Source organism: Danio rerio, chromosome 16 (assembly GCF_049306965.1).
Source record: "Danio rerio strain Tuebingen ecotype United States chromosome 16, GRCz12tu, whole genome shotgun sequence".
Lineage (NCBI taxonomy): Eukaryota > Metazoa > Chordata > Actinopteri > Cypriniformes > Danionidae > Danio > Danio rerio.
Window position 1 is genome coordinate 21,702,025 of NC_133191.1, and position 15,885 is coordinate 21,717,909.

The 15,885-nt window shown below is 35.2% G+C and overlaps 1 protein-coding gene across 2 annotated transcripts in view; it reads right to left on the minus strand.

The window, feature by feature from the left end:
* Positions 1-15,885, minus strand: part of chn2 (chimerin 2) — a 174,997-nt gene that overhangs the window by 36,279 nt on the left and 122,833 nt on the right. For both annotated transcript variants that reach the window (XM_694550.11, XM_073925490.1), the window contains exon 8: positions 1,221-1,305. In XM_694550.11, the coding sequence (XP_699642.6) occupies positions 1,221-1,305 (85 nt within the window). The remainder of the gene's footprint in view (positions 1-1,220; positions 1,306-15,885) is intronic.

Consider the following 15,885-nt stretch of genomic DNA (forward strand, 5'->3'; position numbering starts at 1 on the left):
TAGCTACAAAAAAGTCTCTTGGAACGAAATCTCAAACTCAACAGGCAGTTTGATATTTTTAACTTCCTGTGCAGAAAAAGTGGCGTTTTTGCCATTTTCACGCTTTGTATTTGAACAAACTCCTCCTAGGGATTTTATCCTATCAATACCAAAATTAGGTATTGTCATCAAAAGACCTTGACGATGTTAAGTTGTGAAGATCTAGAGTTTTTGTCGAGGGCCGTGTCTGTGGCGGCCTACCAAACTTATAATTCAGGCATGCATTGTCCAATCTGCCTCAAAATTCCAACGTACGATAAGAGTCCTGACCTAAAGACGTTTACATGCCAATATCCAGTTACAGTTATAGCACCACCTGATCTAGAGTTTTCGCCGATGACAGGTTAATGTTGGCCTGACAAACCTCTTTTTTCGCCATGGAAAAAGCCAAAGTGTTTCGCCATGGAATAGGAAGTACATATAAATCAAACACACAATTACTGATCTGCCTACAACTTCACATGGTTGATAAAATTCCTCTCTTGAAGACATCTACATTCCAATATTGAGTCACAGTTATTGCACCACAGGAGGAAGTTTGGCATAAAACTATGATTTTCTCAGGTTATATATATATATATATATATATATATATATATATATATATATATATATATATATATATATATATATATATATATATATATATATATATATCAGCTTAAATTAATAATGTCCACGGTTCTCTGTCATCAAAAGGCCACCGGGCGTGAGGTCCCTTTCATTCCTGCTTGCAGCTTCAATATTATAGATATTCAATATTTTATATAACTCATCTGCATCACTCCTACTTACCGTGACAACAACCAATACTTTTTGAACATTAAGTGCAGGTTGTGTGTGCACAGTGCATGTGTTGATGTGTGTTTATGTGTACCTGGGTGTGTCTGTCTCACAGCACTTAATAGTGTATACAGTGTGCACCACTATAAATAGTCAACACTCAACAAAAGACACTTGACTGGTTTGGACCAGGTGTCATTCAGGAATGCAAAATACCCACAAATCAGCATAATAGTTAAAACCCTTATTGTCCTGCTTCTCACTTTCAGTATTTGGCCGCAGGTTTCCACAGCACTTTCTGCTGAATTTCTTCAGGCATTGTTGCAAGACAAAAGCTTTTAGTCGAAATTCGATAGACAATGCTATAACTCATTTGTGTGTGTTTGGTGGAGGGTTACCTGAACAACGGACGCCCTGAGCGATGAGACCCCACATGAAGTTAGCGCAGTATTCACACCAGTGCGGCCCCCTGAACGTGTGCACCTGCACCAAAAACACAGCAATAACTGAAAGTCAAAACACAGACTATATATACACCAAGTTTTTGTGTAAATAAAAACTAATGGCTCAAATTGTTGTGTAGGTTTGTTACAAAAACCTAATTACTGATTACATCATTAAAATTTTATTTAAATAACTTTTCTAATTACTTTGTCTTAAAGGAAAGTTAATTACACAATAAGTCATTTGATAACTATGTAAAATCCATATTAATCTCAATGCATACGCAACAGACATTACACTTTTAATTCTTTCAGTTTGAGTCAAACAGTAAAAAATCGTTCAAAACATACTTATTTCACAACAAAAGTTCTGTCTGGTTCTAGAATCTGATTATTGCTGATAGCCATGCAATATAACAGCTCTAGCTCAGCTTCTTCACCCTTGCGTATTACTTCACCCGCATGACAAGACAACAGGCAGAAAAATAAGCTCAATACAGTTAGACAAATATTGCAGCTGTTGGACAACATAATGTACTTTTGAGGCTTTTTGGGCCATAATTTAGTAGTTAAGACTGCAACTATGCAGTATATTTATAAGTATAGTGTCTTTTTAAAATATTTATAATTTCTGAGATGCGGTATGTCAGCAACCATCAGCCTTTCATACTGAGCAAAGCAAAGATGGTTGCGCCACAAGGTGGCAACAGAGACTACATAATAAACCTCTAAGAGGTAAAGACTGTGTTTTCGTATTTCAAACAACAGCTGAACAAATTATTATAAAACTGATAAGTGACACTCTAAGTCAACCTCTCTCATTTGTATGTTGTAGTCCATTATTTTTAACATAGTAATCTGATAGTGGTTGCTTTGCTATTGCTTTGGCTTTTTCGGTGTTAATTAGTGTGATCTCTCGATTGCAACAGAGAAGGCCTTGTCCACATAAACATGAGAATTTCCACATATAAAATAGAGTACTGGCAACTGAAACTTTTTTAAAACTCTGACCAGAGTGAAGATTTACCAAAACTCCAGGTACAGTGTGGTCGTGCGGACATTACATGCAGTTTTTTCAGCATGCCCTTAGCATGCATCACAGTGCATTTTGACATTTTCATGTGGACAGAGATTTTTGTTTTAAAACAGAGATGATTCTAACACTGATTCTAAAATATCTGTGTGCATGTAAACATGGACATGACCTTGAACTAACAAAACAATTAACAAAATGAACTAAAACTTAAATAAACTAATACATAAATAAAAAGCACAGTTAAAAAATAAATAAATAATAAAAAATTAAAAACCTTACCTTGACACACCTACACAACCCTATTTATACTCTTTCATTTATAAACCCTTTACACTCTCTAATCCCACTATGGAAGAAAACATTTTGCAGAATTACATTTTCTAAATCTTTCATTCTGCAAGATTTATCAGGTATTTTCCTCATGAGGACCAGAACATTGTCCCCACAAGATCAAAAACAACTGGCTTTAATATATATTTAAGGACATTGTCATACCCTGTAAAAAATATCTGTTAATTAACAAGTTTTTCCATTTATTTATGGTTGTAAATTGCATTATGGGACCTTGATCTTTGCTCTGAAAATTCATACAAAGTTCATACAAAGTTACTTTTCTCAACATTTTAGCCGTTTGAAACAATATTGTAATACAAAATAATATATAGAGATATAAGTCGGTAAAATAACAACATTTACAGAGTTTATTAGAAGTATTTAAACCATTATATACAACACCAACTCATACAAAATATCACTTTTACTTGTTTACTTTTTAATGTTCAAAGTTGTTCGATCTCTCACTGTACTCTTCAGCTAGCCGAAATCACTCTCATTCAGACAAGATTAACTCTGGAATTGAGTGAGATATTCATTTATTTTTTCCCAGAAGAATTGACAATTTAAATAAGAATCAAGAGTGACACTTAGCTGATGATTGATTATAAAGCGTTTATGGCATGCTGTCCCAGGATAGAGCCCTGAGCTTATAAGATCTTCAAGCCCCTGGGCTCTCTCCTGTTTGTAGACGAGAGGGGAGTTTGAGCTCAAGTAGATCTCGAGAACTCCCCTGCTTATTTATGACTAATGGCAATTAGGGATTGGTAATTAAGAGCTCATCAATGGTGCCAATTTGGTTTGGTCAATTCACCTATATGACATGTCTTTGGACTGTGGAGGAAAATGGAAAACCCGGGGGAAACCCATTCGAGTACAAGGAGAACATGTAAAATCTACAAGGAAACGTCTACTGGCCAAGTAGGGATTTGAACCAATGACATTTCTTGCTGTGAGGCAACCGTGTTGTCAAGGAAAAAGAGGGAGGAGTAGGGGGGATTCTTCAAGACGAAGGTAACTAAGGTAAGAAACTCTATTTATAGTAAGGTAAAAATAATCTAATTGATGAATGGTGCAAATGCAGGACCAGCTGTGGTCAATCATAAGCATGTGATCCTCTCAAAATTATTCATTCAAAAATTTGTATTTTTTTGGTTTAGTCCCTTTTTTAATCCGGGATCGTCAAAGCGAAATGAACCGGCAACTTATCCAACATATGTTTTATGCAGCGGATGCCTTTCTAGCTGCAACCCACCACTGGGAAACATCCATACACACTCATTCACACTCATTCACTACAGACAATTTAGCTTACCTAATTCATATGCACCACATATTTTTGGACTTGTGGGGGAAACCGGAGCACCCGGAGGAAACCCATGCCCACACAGGGAGAACATGCAAATTCCACACAAAAATGCCAAGTGACCCAGCTGGGGCTTGAACAAGTGACCTTCTTGCTATAAGGCAATTGTGCTACCCACTGCGCCGCTGTGCTGCCCCCTCTCTCGAAATTATTTTTATAAATAAACTTTATTTAAATCTAAATTTACCAGTATTTTTTTTACTAACATTTTTTAAAATTTAATTTCAATAACAAAATACCAACCAAATATAAAACAAAGAAATAAGCAGAAATATATAAACTAAACACAATGAAAAAAATACTAAACAAAATGTGTATTTAATTAAAATTTTACTTTACTACAAAAATAGAAACAAAAAAAAACTAAATATGAAACAAACAAAACAAAAAATGAAAAATAAATAAAGCAAAAATTATTATAAAACAAGAAAAGATACTAAATAAAACACATACTTAAAAATAAAGCTAAAATTAAACAATTAATGTACAACAACTGAAAAAAAGAAAAGAAAAGAAGCACAAAAAATACCACAAAACAGCATTTAATTTCAGGCTAATTTACTTAACTAAACTAATAATAATTAAATATAAAACAAAACATAAACAACACATAAAACCTGCCCACCTGCTCCAATGCAATAATCAAAGAACTTCAGGCAAGGGCAGAGGAATGTGGCTCAGATTAAAACTGGTTTTTGTTTGAAAAATGACAGCCAGTGACGTCTGAAGCTGTTGTCTGAAGCTCTATAAAGGGTCATGGAAAGATTCAAGAGAGTGAGAAAGCACTCGAGGGTCAGTTTGTTGACAGGGACAAATCTGCTGCAAGTCAAAGCTCTGAAGTAATAATCAGGACTCGAGGCTGCTACTGAACGCCTATTGAAATAGGGTGTTGTTATAAATTTTGACATTTATAACACATATGAGTCAGATTACAGGACTGCTGGGAAAAAATTATGTGTCTGGCATCTGTTACAAAGCTGCCGACAGTCACACATAAAGCATGTTCTCATAAACGCCCTTGTGCTGTCAAAACACTTCGCAGGGACGGACAAAAGACACACTTTGGCACAAAGCCCAAGGGTATGAATGATGAAATGTAAATATCATAATGAGAATCCTCTTCATCTTTATATTGAACTACTGATGATTCTGAAACGTACTGAACTGCCTGCATTCTGACTGAACGTCACCTTATTTGTGATATGTGATTTGCAACATGCATTTGTCAAAAACTAATTAATTAATTAATTAATTAACTGCAACTAATTAATTTAATTTAATTTAATTTAATTTAATTTAATTTAATTTAATTTAATTTAATTTAAGTTAATTTAATTTAATTTAATTTAATTTAATTTAATTTAATTTTTACAGTCAGGTTTACATTAGATTAGCTCTTTTTATTTTAATATTTTATTTTCAGTTTTATATTGTTTTTGTACAACAATAAGCTCATTCTAGTTCTCAATGTATTTGATTTAATTATTATTTATTTAATTAATTATTAATTTAATTATTAATGCATTATTTATTGTTTTTATTTTCTGCACCTTGCAATAGATAAAAGCTCATAATCTCATAAAATCACATATCACTGAATATGCATAACATACTTACATACTTGACCAAAACAAGATATATTTTATAAACTACAGCACACAATACTACAGCAGACAAGGAACTCAATAGTCTGTCCTTTTTATTTTTTATATTTTGCATTTTACATTATTTACATTTTTATTTAGTTATATTAATTTATATATATATATATATATATATATATATATATATATATATATATATATATATATATATATACACACACACATATATATATATATATATATATATATATATATATATATATATATATATATATATATATATATATATATTTTTTTTTTATTAATTTAGTTTAACATTTTATTTTATTAAATTTAAAATGTCATATTTTATTTTTTATTTATTAGTATTTAGTTTTAATTTAATTAACATTTTTATTTTAATTAGATATTTTATAATATTAATTATTTTATAAAAAATATTTAATTCTTTATTTTTAATTGAATTTAAAAAATACATTTTATATTTTATTTTATTCTATTTAATATTATATATAATTTTTTATTTTACTGAAATTTAATTTAATTGTATGTTTTTTTTTTATTATATTTGTATGATATTTTATATTATTTAATATGGAGCAACACAGTGGTGCAGTGGGTAGCGCTGTCGCCTCATAGTAAGAAGGTCGCCTGGCATTTCTGTGTGCAGTTTGCATGTTCTCCCCGTGTTCATGTGGGTTTTTGCGAGCCAGGGCTTTTATTGGGCCGGGCCATCCCAATCGACCGGGAGGTTGAGCAGTGAGGCCAAAATCATGTCGCGTTTCCACTGTCAGGCCAGGAGCTCGCAGCGTGTCACGCAAACCCCGCCCCCAGAACGTCCCCCAAATCAAATGTCACACAACCCGCCCACTTTAGCGGGAATCAGACAGATAAAGCACACCATCGCATCATCACAAAACCATTAAAATGAAGACAACTGAAACAAACAAATGACCCGTTACTGAACAGCATTACATTATATGTCTATACGCACATGTCTGTGTGTTCTCATTCATCATGTTCATTTACTCGCTGACCGACTGTTGGCATCGAACATCGAGTGGTCTCACCACTAACTGAGGGACCCTGCACAGTGAGCTAACCCATCCATGATTTAAAACCACAGAAATTCTCTGTAAATAACTCGGTAGAAAATGTGTTTTATAACATCCTCATTTAGATAGACACAGTCAAACATTCAGCCCAATTAGTCCAGAGAGACCCAAACATAACCATTTTTCCTTATAGGCTATATGACACTAAAAGGTGACTCCCCTTTATTTAAGGATGTTGCATACTATTCTGTAATCTTAAGTAAAGCAACATGTTAAGTATTTCAGCACATAAGAGCAAGTAATAAAATATAGCCTATATTTCGTTGCGCTTAGCAGCTTTTCACTAATAAAGCACTATAGTTCAAATTTCATTTTTAAATTTTACAATGTCATATAATAACATAATCACTTGTTTGAGGACACAGGACTTTCCCTTTTCCCCTTTTTCCCCAATGCGTTTGTAAAGAGGCGATGTGCAGTACTGGATGACAGAAAAAAAGGTACCCTAGTTTCTACTTTCACTTCCCCAAAAAATTCTTTGATTAATATCATTGTATCCAAATACTTTATGAATAATATTTACATTGCTAAATAAGTTGGTGGTTCATTCCGCTGTGGCAACTGTTGATGAATAAAGGGACTTAGCCAAAGGAAATTAAAATAAAATTTATTTAATATTTTATGTAATTTAAATTAATAATTACAAGTATTTACAATTTTTTGTCAAAGCTGTTTTTGTTTATGTATTTACTGTGTCTGTTAGGCCTTCTCACATTTTATATTTGCTTTATTAAAAAACACATTTTGCCCACACCATCTTAGAAGTCAGCATCAATGACACCTAATTAGCCAACCTAGCAAGTGAGCAGCCTAGAACCTAACACCCAGCTCCGATTCTAAACAGTCGCGATGTCCTTATGACTCTGCTGACATCATGAGCAAGACATTACTAGGTAGTGACACGCTCAAGTCAGATGATTATTTTGTTTTGCTCTTTCAGGCTTTAGAAAAGAGGTCAGAAGACGATACACTCTTCATTCGCAGCCAGAAGCTGAAAAGGCATGAAACAGGAGAGAGTCCATTCAGCAGGAGGTCATTGATTTGCACAATCAATCCCATCAGTCAATAGCGCTGTTAATGGATTAAAAGCCTAGGCAATTACGCGCATATAGATTTAGGCTTATTGATACAAAGCTCCTTTGTATGTATACTCTATATCTAAACGCTGTCTGCACATTAACATTTAAGATGTAGTAAACATCAGAATAACCTCTTAGTAATAATGGGTAATATGGTCACACTTCACTTTGCTAACACAGTATGTTAAGTTTTATTAGTTAAAGGTGGCGTATGCATGTTTTTGACTCTTCTAAAGCATAAAAACACCATAATATGTTGTAATATGTTTCAGAAACATGCTAAGTGAACATTCTTGTTGATCTGAAAGACATTAGCCCCTTTCACACAGTGATGCTGGTAAATATCTGGAAAATTACTGGAACGACTTTACTGGTAAATTCAAAAAAGTGCTGTTCACACAGACAAGAACGCTCCGGAATTTTTTCAGAAAAGACCATTTACACATCCATTCTAAAACACCGGTAAATTCTGACATCATTAACCAGGAATGACCTGTATATATGGCTGCGCTTGTATTTATAAACAAAGAAAAGTTCACTGGCTGCTACACGCGTCGCAGCTAACATCTTGCAGCTATGTTACAACTAATGTTACAACTTCTCTTTCTGGAAATTGCCGGAACAAATTTACTGGTATTTTCAAAAAGGGCCTATTCACACATGATCCCACATTAAAAAACAAATTAAAAAAACCCCGTAAAATAACGAGTTGTTAAATTACAGAATTTTACTGTAAAATAACAGAGGCTGAATAACAGAAATTTACCAGAAATTTTAATTTAAGGAAATTTTTGTAATTTAATGTCCGTTATTTTACAGTAAATTTCTGTAATCTAACAACTTTTATTTTACGTTCTTTTTTCTGGCATCCCGGCTGCCAAAAATAAACCCTAAAATTCTGGATTTTTTTTTTACAGTGTGTCCAAACAACACGCTATGTGACATGATACGCAGTGATAAGCAATTTGGCTGTTTGCACCAGACAAAACTTGACAGAAATTTAAATACAGCCATTCAGAAGCACAGAATAGTGCACGCACTGCACTCAGACTAAATGGTAAGGTTTATAATCTAATGAATACATAAAACCTTTTTAACTTTAATATATATACATGCTAAATCACTGATATGTGTTCGTTTACATTGTTTCATGGTTCTAAAGTTCAATTTGAAACGGTTTATTTTATTTCAAAAGCTGAGGTGAGTCGACTGCTGCCTTCAGTAGTATGGCAATACATATTACATACAATGCCATTCAAACCCACATTATTAGCATTTAACACTGAATAAAGCACATGAGGTGTACCTGAGGTAAACACTGTCAGTTTATTCTGTTTTTTAGCTGCAAGAAATAGAAGCTGTTTCTAAAATATAAATTTTAGGTGTGGGTTAGAACAAAAACATCTTTTAATATGGAAAATATTCCTTCTATCGTGTGCCGTTGCTTTTATATAAACACGCTTTAAATCACTTGCTCCTGTTGATGCTGTCAATCTGGCAACCTGTGATTGTGTGGGTTTTGAACCAGGTGTGCAATACCTAGTTCAACCACTTGATGTCAAACTAACATTCTGCACCTTTAATGTTAGTTAATGCGTTTACTAAAATAACCAATAGTTAGTTTTATTCATGTTTGTCAATGAAAATAAAGGCATTCATTGCTAGTTCATGTAAAGGTCACAGTGCTTTAAGTCAGTTAGCTAACATTTTTGTCCAAAGTACCTTACAATTGAGGAGGCATTCTGTAACTCAGCAAGGCAATACACACAAAAAGTGCTAATTACACAAAGAAACTCTTAGTGCTCAGAGAATTACATGCTAGAGTAATGAGTGAGGAGTGTTTTTTTGAGAGAACTAGTGATGTGTCGTTCTTGAATGATTCGTTAATTTTGAACAAATCTTCAAAATGACTCAGGAACTACGAGTCCTCTCAGGGAGTGATTCATTCATCCACGCAAAAAGGTGGTATCATTCATTTCAAGTCTTTTGAGTTGTTTATCGCGGAAAGACAGAAGCCAATCATTTGCGTTTAGAGCCGGAATGAGAATTGATCCGTTCACCTCTAAAGGAGTCCTTTATCGGGTTTAAGTCACTCATTCATCACGGGCCAATCATATGCATTTAGAGCCGGAAAGAGAACCTCTATCAGGTTTGAGTCATTTGTCTTTCTTACTTGACTTGACAATACAGCAGAATTGGATGTAGAAATTAGTAAATGGTTCTAAATCCTCTTTAAGGATGGGTGCATCATAATCATTAATTATTATGATAATATTATAACTAATAATATCATATTATTATTATTATGTGCATTTCTGATCTTAAACTGTATCCACTGTACACTGCAACGAGAACGAGAATTTTTTGTCTATTTGCTGCCTTGCTATCAGGAAACAAACACTAAGCTAGGCTATATGATAAATTAATCAAATTCTACAATTACAAGTGATTTGTAATTTGTTATTTTTTACCCTATTTTTTGTTTAATAATGTTTTTCTATGCAGACTTTATGTATTGGTCTAATATTTGTATGAAGAAAGATTGCGTTTGCATTTAATCATTTAGCAGAAGCTTTTATCCTGCGACCAACAAGTAATGGCAAAAGAATCACTTCAAATCATCAGAAAGAAGAAACAGACTCTTCTATCAAAGGTTCAGAGCTTGTGTTTTTGAATGCAAACCTTAAGCCAAGTGAAGTCCAACAAGCAAAGCCACACAGTGTTGTTTTAAAGCTTATTTAATTCTGATTATTTAAAAAAAAAAAGCCAAGCTTGTTGTTTTAATATTCTAAAGTCAACTTGTTAAGCTCATTAGGCTCCGTGGCTTTTGTATTTTTTTATTTGTATTATCTTTCACTTAAATTGCTGTTTCATAAAAACATCTATTGGGAAGAGTTGCCATATTTGATATAAAGCTTTTCTGGCACAAACGTGTTATTTAATTTAAAGCTTACTTGTTTTTATTTATTAAAAAGCCTAGCTTGATGTGCACTATTTATTTTTGATTGTTTTTATTATTGTGATTTTAAAGTAATCTGTTTTGTTTTCAGGCTTTTCTGGTAAAAAATAATAATAAAACAATAAACAACAATTAAACAGTGTTCATGTTTCTAATGCCTGCAGCATCATATATTACAAAGCGGTTCTCAAAGACAATTTGATTTATTGAATAACTCATCTCTTATGCTTTCTTTCACGTTATGTGACAAAAGAATGAATGACTCGAATGAACTAAGTGATTAATTCATTCGCTCATGCGCACGTTGTGTAGTGCCGGAGAAGATCAGTTCATTTTTCGAGTTCTCTATCAGGTCTGAGTCGTTCTTTCACCATGTGAAAGACTAAAGCCTAGCCAATCATATGCATTTAGAGCCGGAAAGAGAATTGATCCATTCACCTCTCGAGTCCTCAGTCTGAGTCGTTCATCACGTGAAAGACAGAAGCCAATCGTATGCATTTTGAGCCGGAAAGAGATTTGATCCGTTTACTTCTCGAGTCTTCGGGTTTGAGTAATTCTGTCACAGGATGAACGAAAAACTCAAGAACCAGAAGACTCGAAATGTAAACTAATCATCATGGCTCCTATCGGCTCTGACTGTGTATATTGGTTAAGATTATATGTGACTGTCAGTGTAACGTGAATGAACCACTGACCTTTGAAGACATGAAGACGTGAGCTGAGCAAATACACAAAAATACCTTCATAGACATACGAGCAGGTAAACACTGAATTATTATACCTGTATGAAGCTCACTTCACAAGAAAACAGTGTTTTTTATGGGATGCTGATTAATTATAAGAAATTGTCTGTTGGGATTGTGCAAAACTGCAGCAGGTGTTGGTTAAAATGATTGAGAGATGGAAGAGTGTGTTTTTGTCAAGCCCACTCACCAGTCTAAAGCTCACTTCATAAATACACAATGATTTTTATGAGATTGAATGATTGTAAGAAAGTGTGTGGTGCGAATGTGCAAAACTGGTGCAAGTGTCGCTTCAAATAACACAGTTAAAAGAGTATGATTACTGCTGGTGGTTTCTCAAGCCCACTCAAAAGTGTAAGGCACACTCAGAATCTCAAAATGTTTTGAAGGTTGTCATGTGGTGTGGTGGGGGAGAGATAAGGGGGCGCTGGTTTTGTTGATCGTTGTATTGTTCATAGTTAATGTTAGTAAGTACATTGACATTCATTTATTTTCTTTCAGCTAAGAATGAACTGCCAACTTATGTTTTATGCAGCGGATGCCCTTCTAGTTGCAACCCAATTCTGGGAAACACCCATACAGTCTCACATTCACGCACACACTCATACACTACAGACAATTTAGGGCCTACTCACACTATGCTATCGAAACCATGCTCAGGCCAGTTTCCCGGATCATTTGAGAAGTGTAATGCTGCGTTCATACCAGACGCGGAACGCGCATCAAGCGCGAGTGATTTACATGTTAAGTCAATGCAAACGCGCGAATAGAAATCCTGTGGCAAGATACGTGTGAATGGCGCGGCTTGAATGACACGAATTGCGCAAATGGCGCGGTGCGAATAGCGGGATACGCGCAAGGCGAATTGAGCGTTTTGCGCGTTTGACGCACTAACCAATCAGAAGCTCGTGATTGTGACGTAGAACCTGTTGATGGTGTCCCGGGAGAAATCCTCCAGGCGACACCGACAACAAGTCATCAAACTGGGCTTGGCTCAGTCAGAAGGACCATTGAAAGCCTCCGTGATCCAGGTTCCGTTTCTGGAGGAGTTTATGAGCTCACAAAGCTGGATGCACCTCTGAAAGCATGTAGTGGACTCAGACATGGTCCTAAACGTATCGACGCTGTTTTTCAGCCTTCATAAAGTACATAAACACTGTAATTTTCTTCATAAAATCCATGTTAGCCTTTTAGCATAGAAGCTAGAGTCACCGGGCAGACAGAAGCCCTGCCCATCATGCGAATCCGCGTCTGTTCTGAAGTGAATTTGACATGCGAATGAAGCGGATAAATCACGCTATTTTTATCTTAATCACGGATTTGACGCGCGAATGAAGCGAGTAAACTCAATTGTTCACGCACGTGAACAATTGAGTTTACTCGCTTCATTCGCGCGTCAAATCCGTGATTTAGATAAAAATAGCGTGATTTATCCGCTTGTTCCGCGTCTGGTGTGAACATAGCATTAGTGCGCTGAGTGTGGTTCACTTGGTGCTTTGGCGCGGTACTCTTGTGTGTGTGTGCAAAACGCGCCTAAGCCTGAAACAGAAAGCAAGACGTGATTTCATATGGATTTATTAATCATTTGTACCGTTCAATGAACGCGAACTGTCGTAGTTTATTAAAGACGCAAACTCCTCACTGCACCACATCTGCGCCATCAGCAAACCTCCTAATTCCTGCAGCACCAGGAAGGATGGACAAGCGTGCTTTGGCCCGGTTCAAGTCAAATGTACATAGTGTGAGTATGCCCTTAGTTTATTCAAGTCACTTATAGCACAAGTCTTTGGTTCATGGGGGAAACCAGAGCATCTTTCTTACCTTCTTACTATAAGGCAACAGTGCAAACCACTGTGCCATCGTGCCACCCCATTAACTAACATTTACTAATGAAACCAATTCAGGCTTTTTAGAAACCATTAACTAAGACTTTTAGCTAAATAAATGACAAATTTGTAGTAAATTGTTAGTTTTTTCTTTAATCAAAAATGAAATTTTAGCATGGTTTTCTAGCTACACATACAGTTAAAAGCAAAATTAAAACCGTTTCTGTAAAATTTTAAAGAGCCCCTATTATGCATTAAAAAGGTAATATTTTAGTTTGGCGGGGAGGGGGTCTCCAACAACATGCTGATATGCATGCAAGGTCAAAAAACACTTTCATTGTTTTATAATTTGCATTTATTTTTTCCTAATTATCCCAGCGACTCCCATATGAATCGTTCAGTGATTATTTTGTTTCCAAACCCCTCCTTAGCATGATGCTAATCTGATTGGTCTGATGACCCAGTCTATAGTGATTGGTCGACTGCGTTCAGCATAAGACAGAGAGAAATGCCCAGCATGGCTTATCAACAATTCTGAAGAAGTCAGAATGCAGAGTGTATGTGTGAGCCCAATGCAGGAGTGCATTAAAGCAGTTAAACACCAGCATATTTCTCCATTCTTAACCATGACACACATTCACTATTAACCCACTGAGTGGCAAAAGCTGAACTATTTTGAAACTTGACCGCTGCACGTGTTTAGGAACAGCTGATAGTAGGAATGACAAATGGCAGAGGATTGAAAGTCACGCATTTTAATCCGTAAAAAAAGCGGCATGCATCACGTGGCTTTAGACGCAATATAAGAATATAAAGAGTTAACCAGATACAGAACAAGTGCAGATAGGTACACAGCACAAGGCTGAGGCTATAATGCTGAGGTATCAATTTCACGCTGACACTGTCAGGGTTCTGCTACTCTGGTCTTGTGAATTCTTGTTTTGGTGGCAGAGTCCGGACACTAGTCCTGTCTTGTCCTGTTTCTGTCATTGTGTTTGTCTCTGTGTGAGCGCGCGCCGTCTAGTGTTTGTGTGTTTTGTTCTGTCAGCATCGTGCTGTTTCATTCTCAGCGTCTTCGTCTAGTTGCTTTCGGTTTTGGTTGACGCTGAGATGAAGCATGCGCGTTTCATATGTGTGAGCGCATGGTAAGGTGTATCTATCTTGTGCTTGTGTCTTGCGTCTGTTGTCAAAGCATGTGGCTCTGTGTTTACATTGTGATCACGTGCTTTTGTTGTGTGCTTCAGTGTTGTGTTTGTGTTATCAGGAACATGCAGTTAATGAGTTCTCTCATTGGCTGCATGTTCTTGTCCTGTTTTATGTGAGCGTATGGCTTGTGTTGTCTGTGTCATGCGCTCTACTGTCTATTGTCAAGTCCCACCCTCCTTGCTAACCCATTATTAGTTAATTATGTTCATCTGTTTGTGTGTTAATTTACTACAGTTTATAATCCCCTCATGTCTACTGTCCAGTGCCAGTTCATCATTGTACATCACCGTATGTAACCTTGTCTTGTTGTTTGTTACCTTGTTTCAGTCCTGATCCCCGCCAGCCTTCCACGCTAGTTTGTTTTTATTGTTTATTTGTTTTATTAGTGTTTTTCCCCCTCGGGGTTGTTTATTTTGCCTTTTATTTTATTAATAAAAAATATTTATTCACTCTGCAATTGGGTCCTCGCTCCTTTTTCCCCTTACCAGACCGTGACAGACACACCTAAAGACTTGTTACGATGACGGTTCATTTGAACCTCTCTAAGTCGACTCTTTTATAAATAAATCAATAATTTTAAACCCTGTCCACTTTCAGATTTAAGCCTTAACTGGATATTTCACTTCACCAAGTGCTGTGTTATACACTTCATGAAAGGTCCTTTTCAAAAACCCATAATAGGGGTTCTTTAATTCAAATATTTACCAAGTGGTGTTTTACAAAGCAAGGGCATTTTCACATTATTTTCATTTAGTTTGGCTGGAATTAAAGCACTTATTGAAACAATTTTTAAGGTAAATATTATTAGCCCCCTTTCTTTGTTTGTTTCCTCTGACTGGCTACAGAACTAGCTTTATTTATAGAGCTATGGTCTAAATTATTGTTAATGTGCATAAAAAACATCACCCTTGGCTAGAAGATAGAGTATAGTGGTTCTATTCACAGAGCATTTGCCTTGCTTTATATAGAGAGCTATTCACTTTCTGCATTTAATTTGTTTTTGTTTTGAGTAGTACATGACATGTCCAATGAACTTGATAATAAGGAAATGAGAGAAAAGATGTACATTCCATCTATATCCATGACTTTGAAGTTAAGTAAAGTTAAAGAAATACCACAATCTTTGGTATTTAGCTTATTAAGAACAGGATATTACGTTTGTAGCACTGAAATGTTGACGTCTCCCATTCATTTCAGTTATATCAACAAGCTTTGAATTAACATTTAATGATTTTCCGTGTCATTGACTATGTTTACATGCTAATTTTAATACTGTTAAGACAATACTCTGATTAAGAGTCTACTAGGTAAACAGTAATTTTTGGATTAATTTTATCTGAATTAGGTCATTAT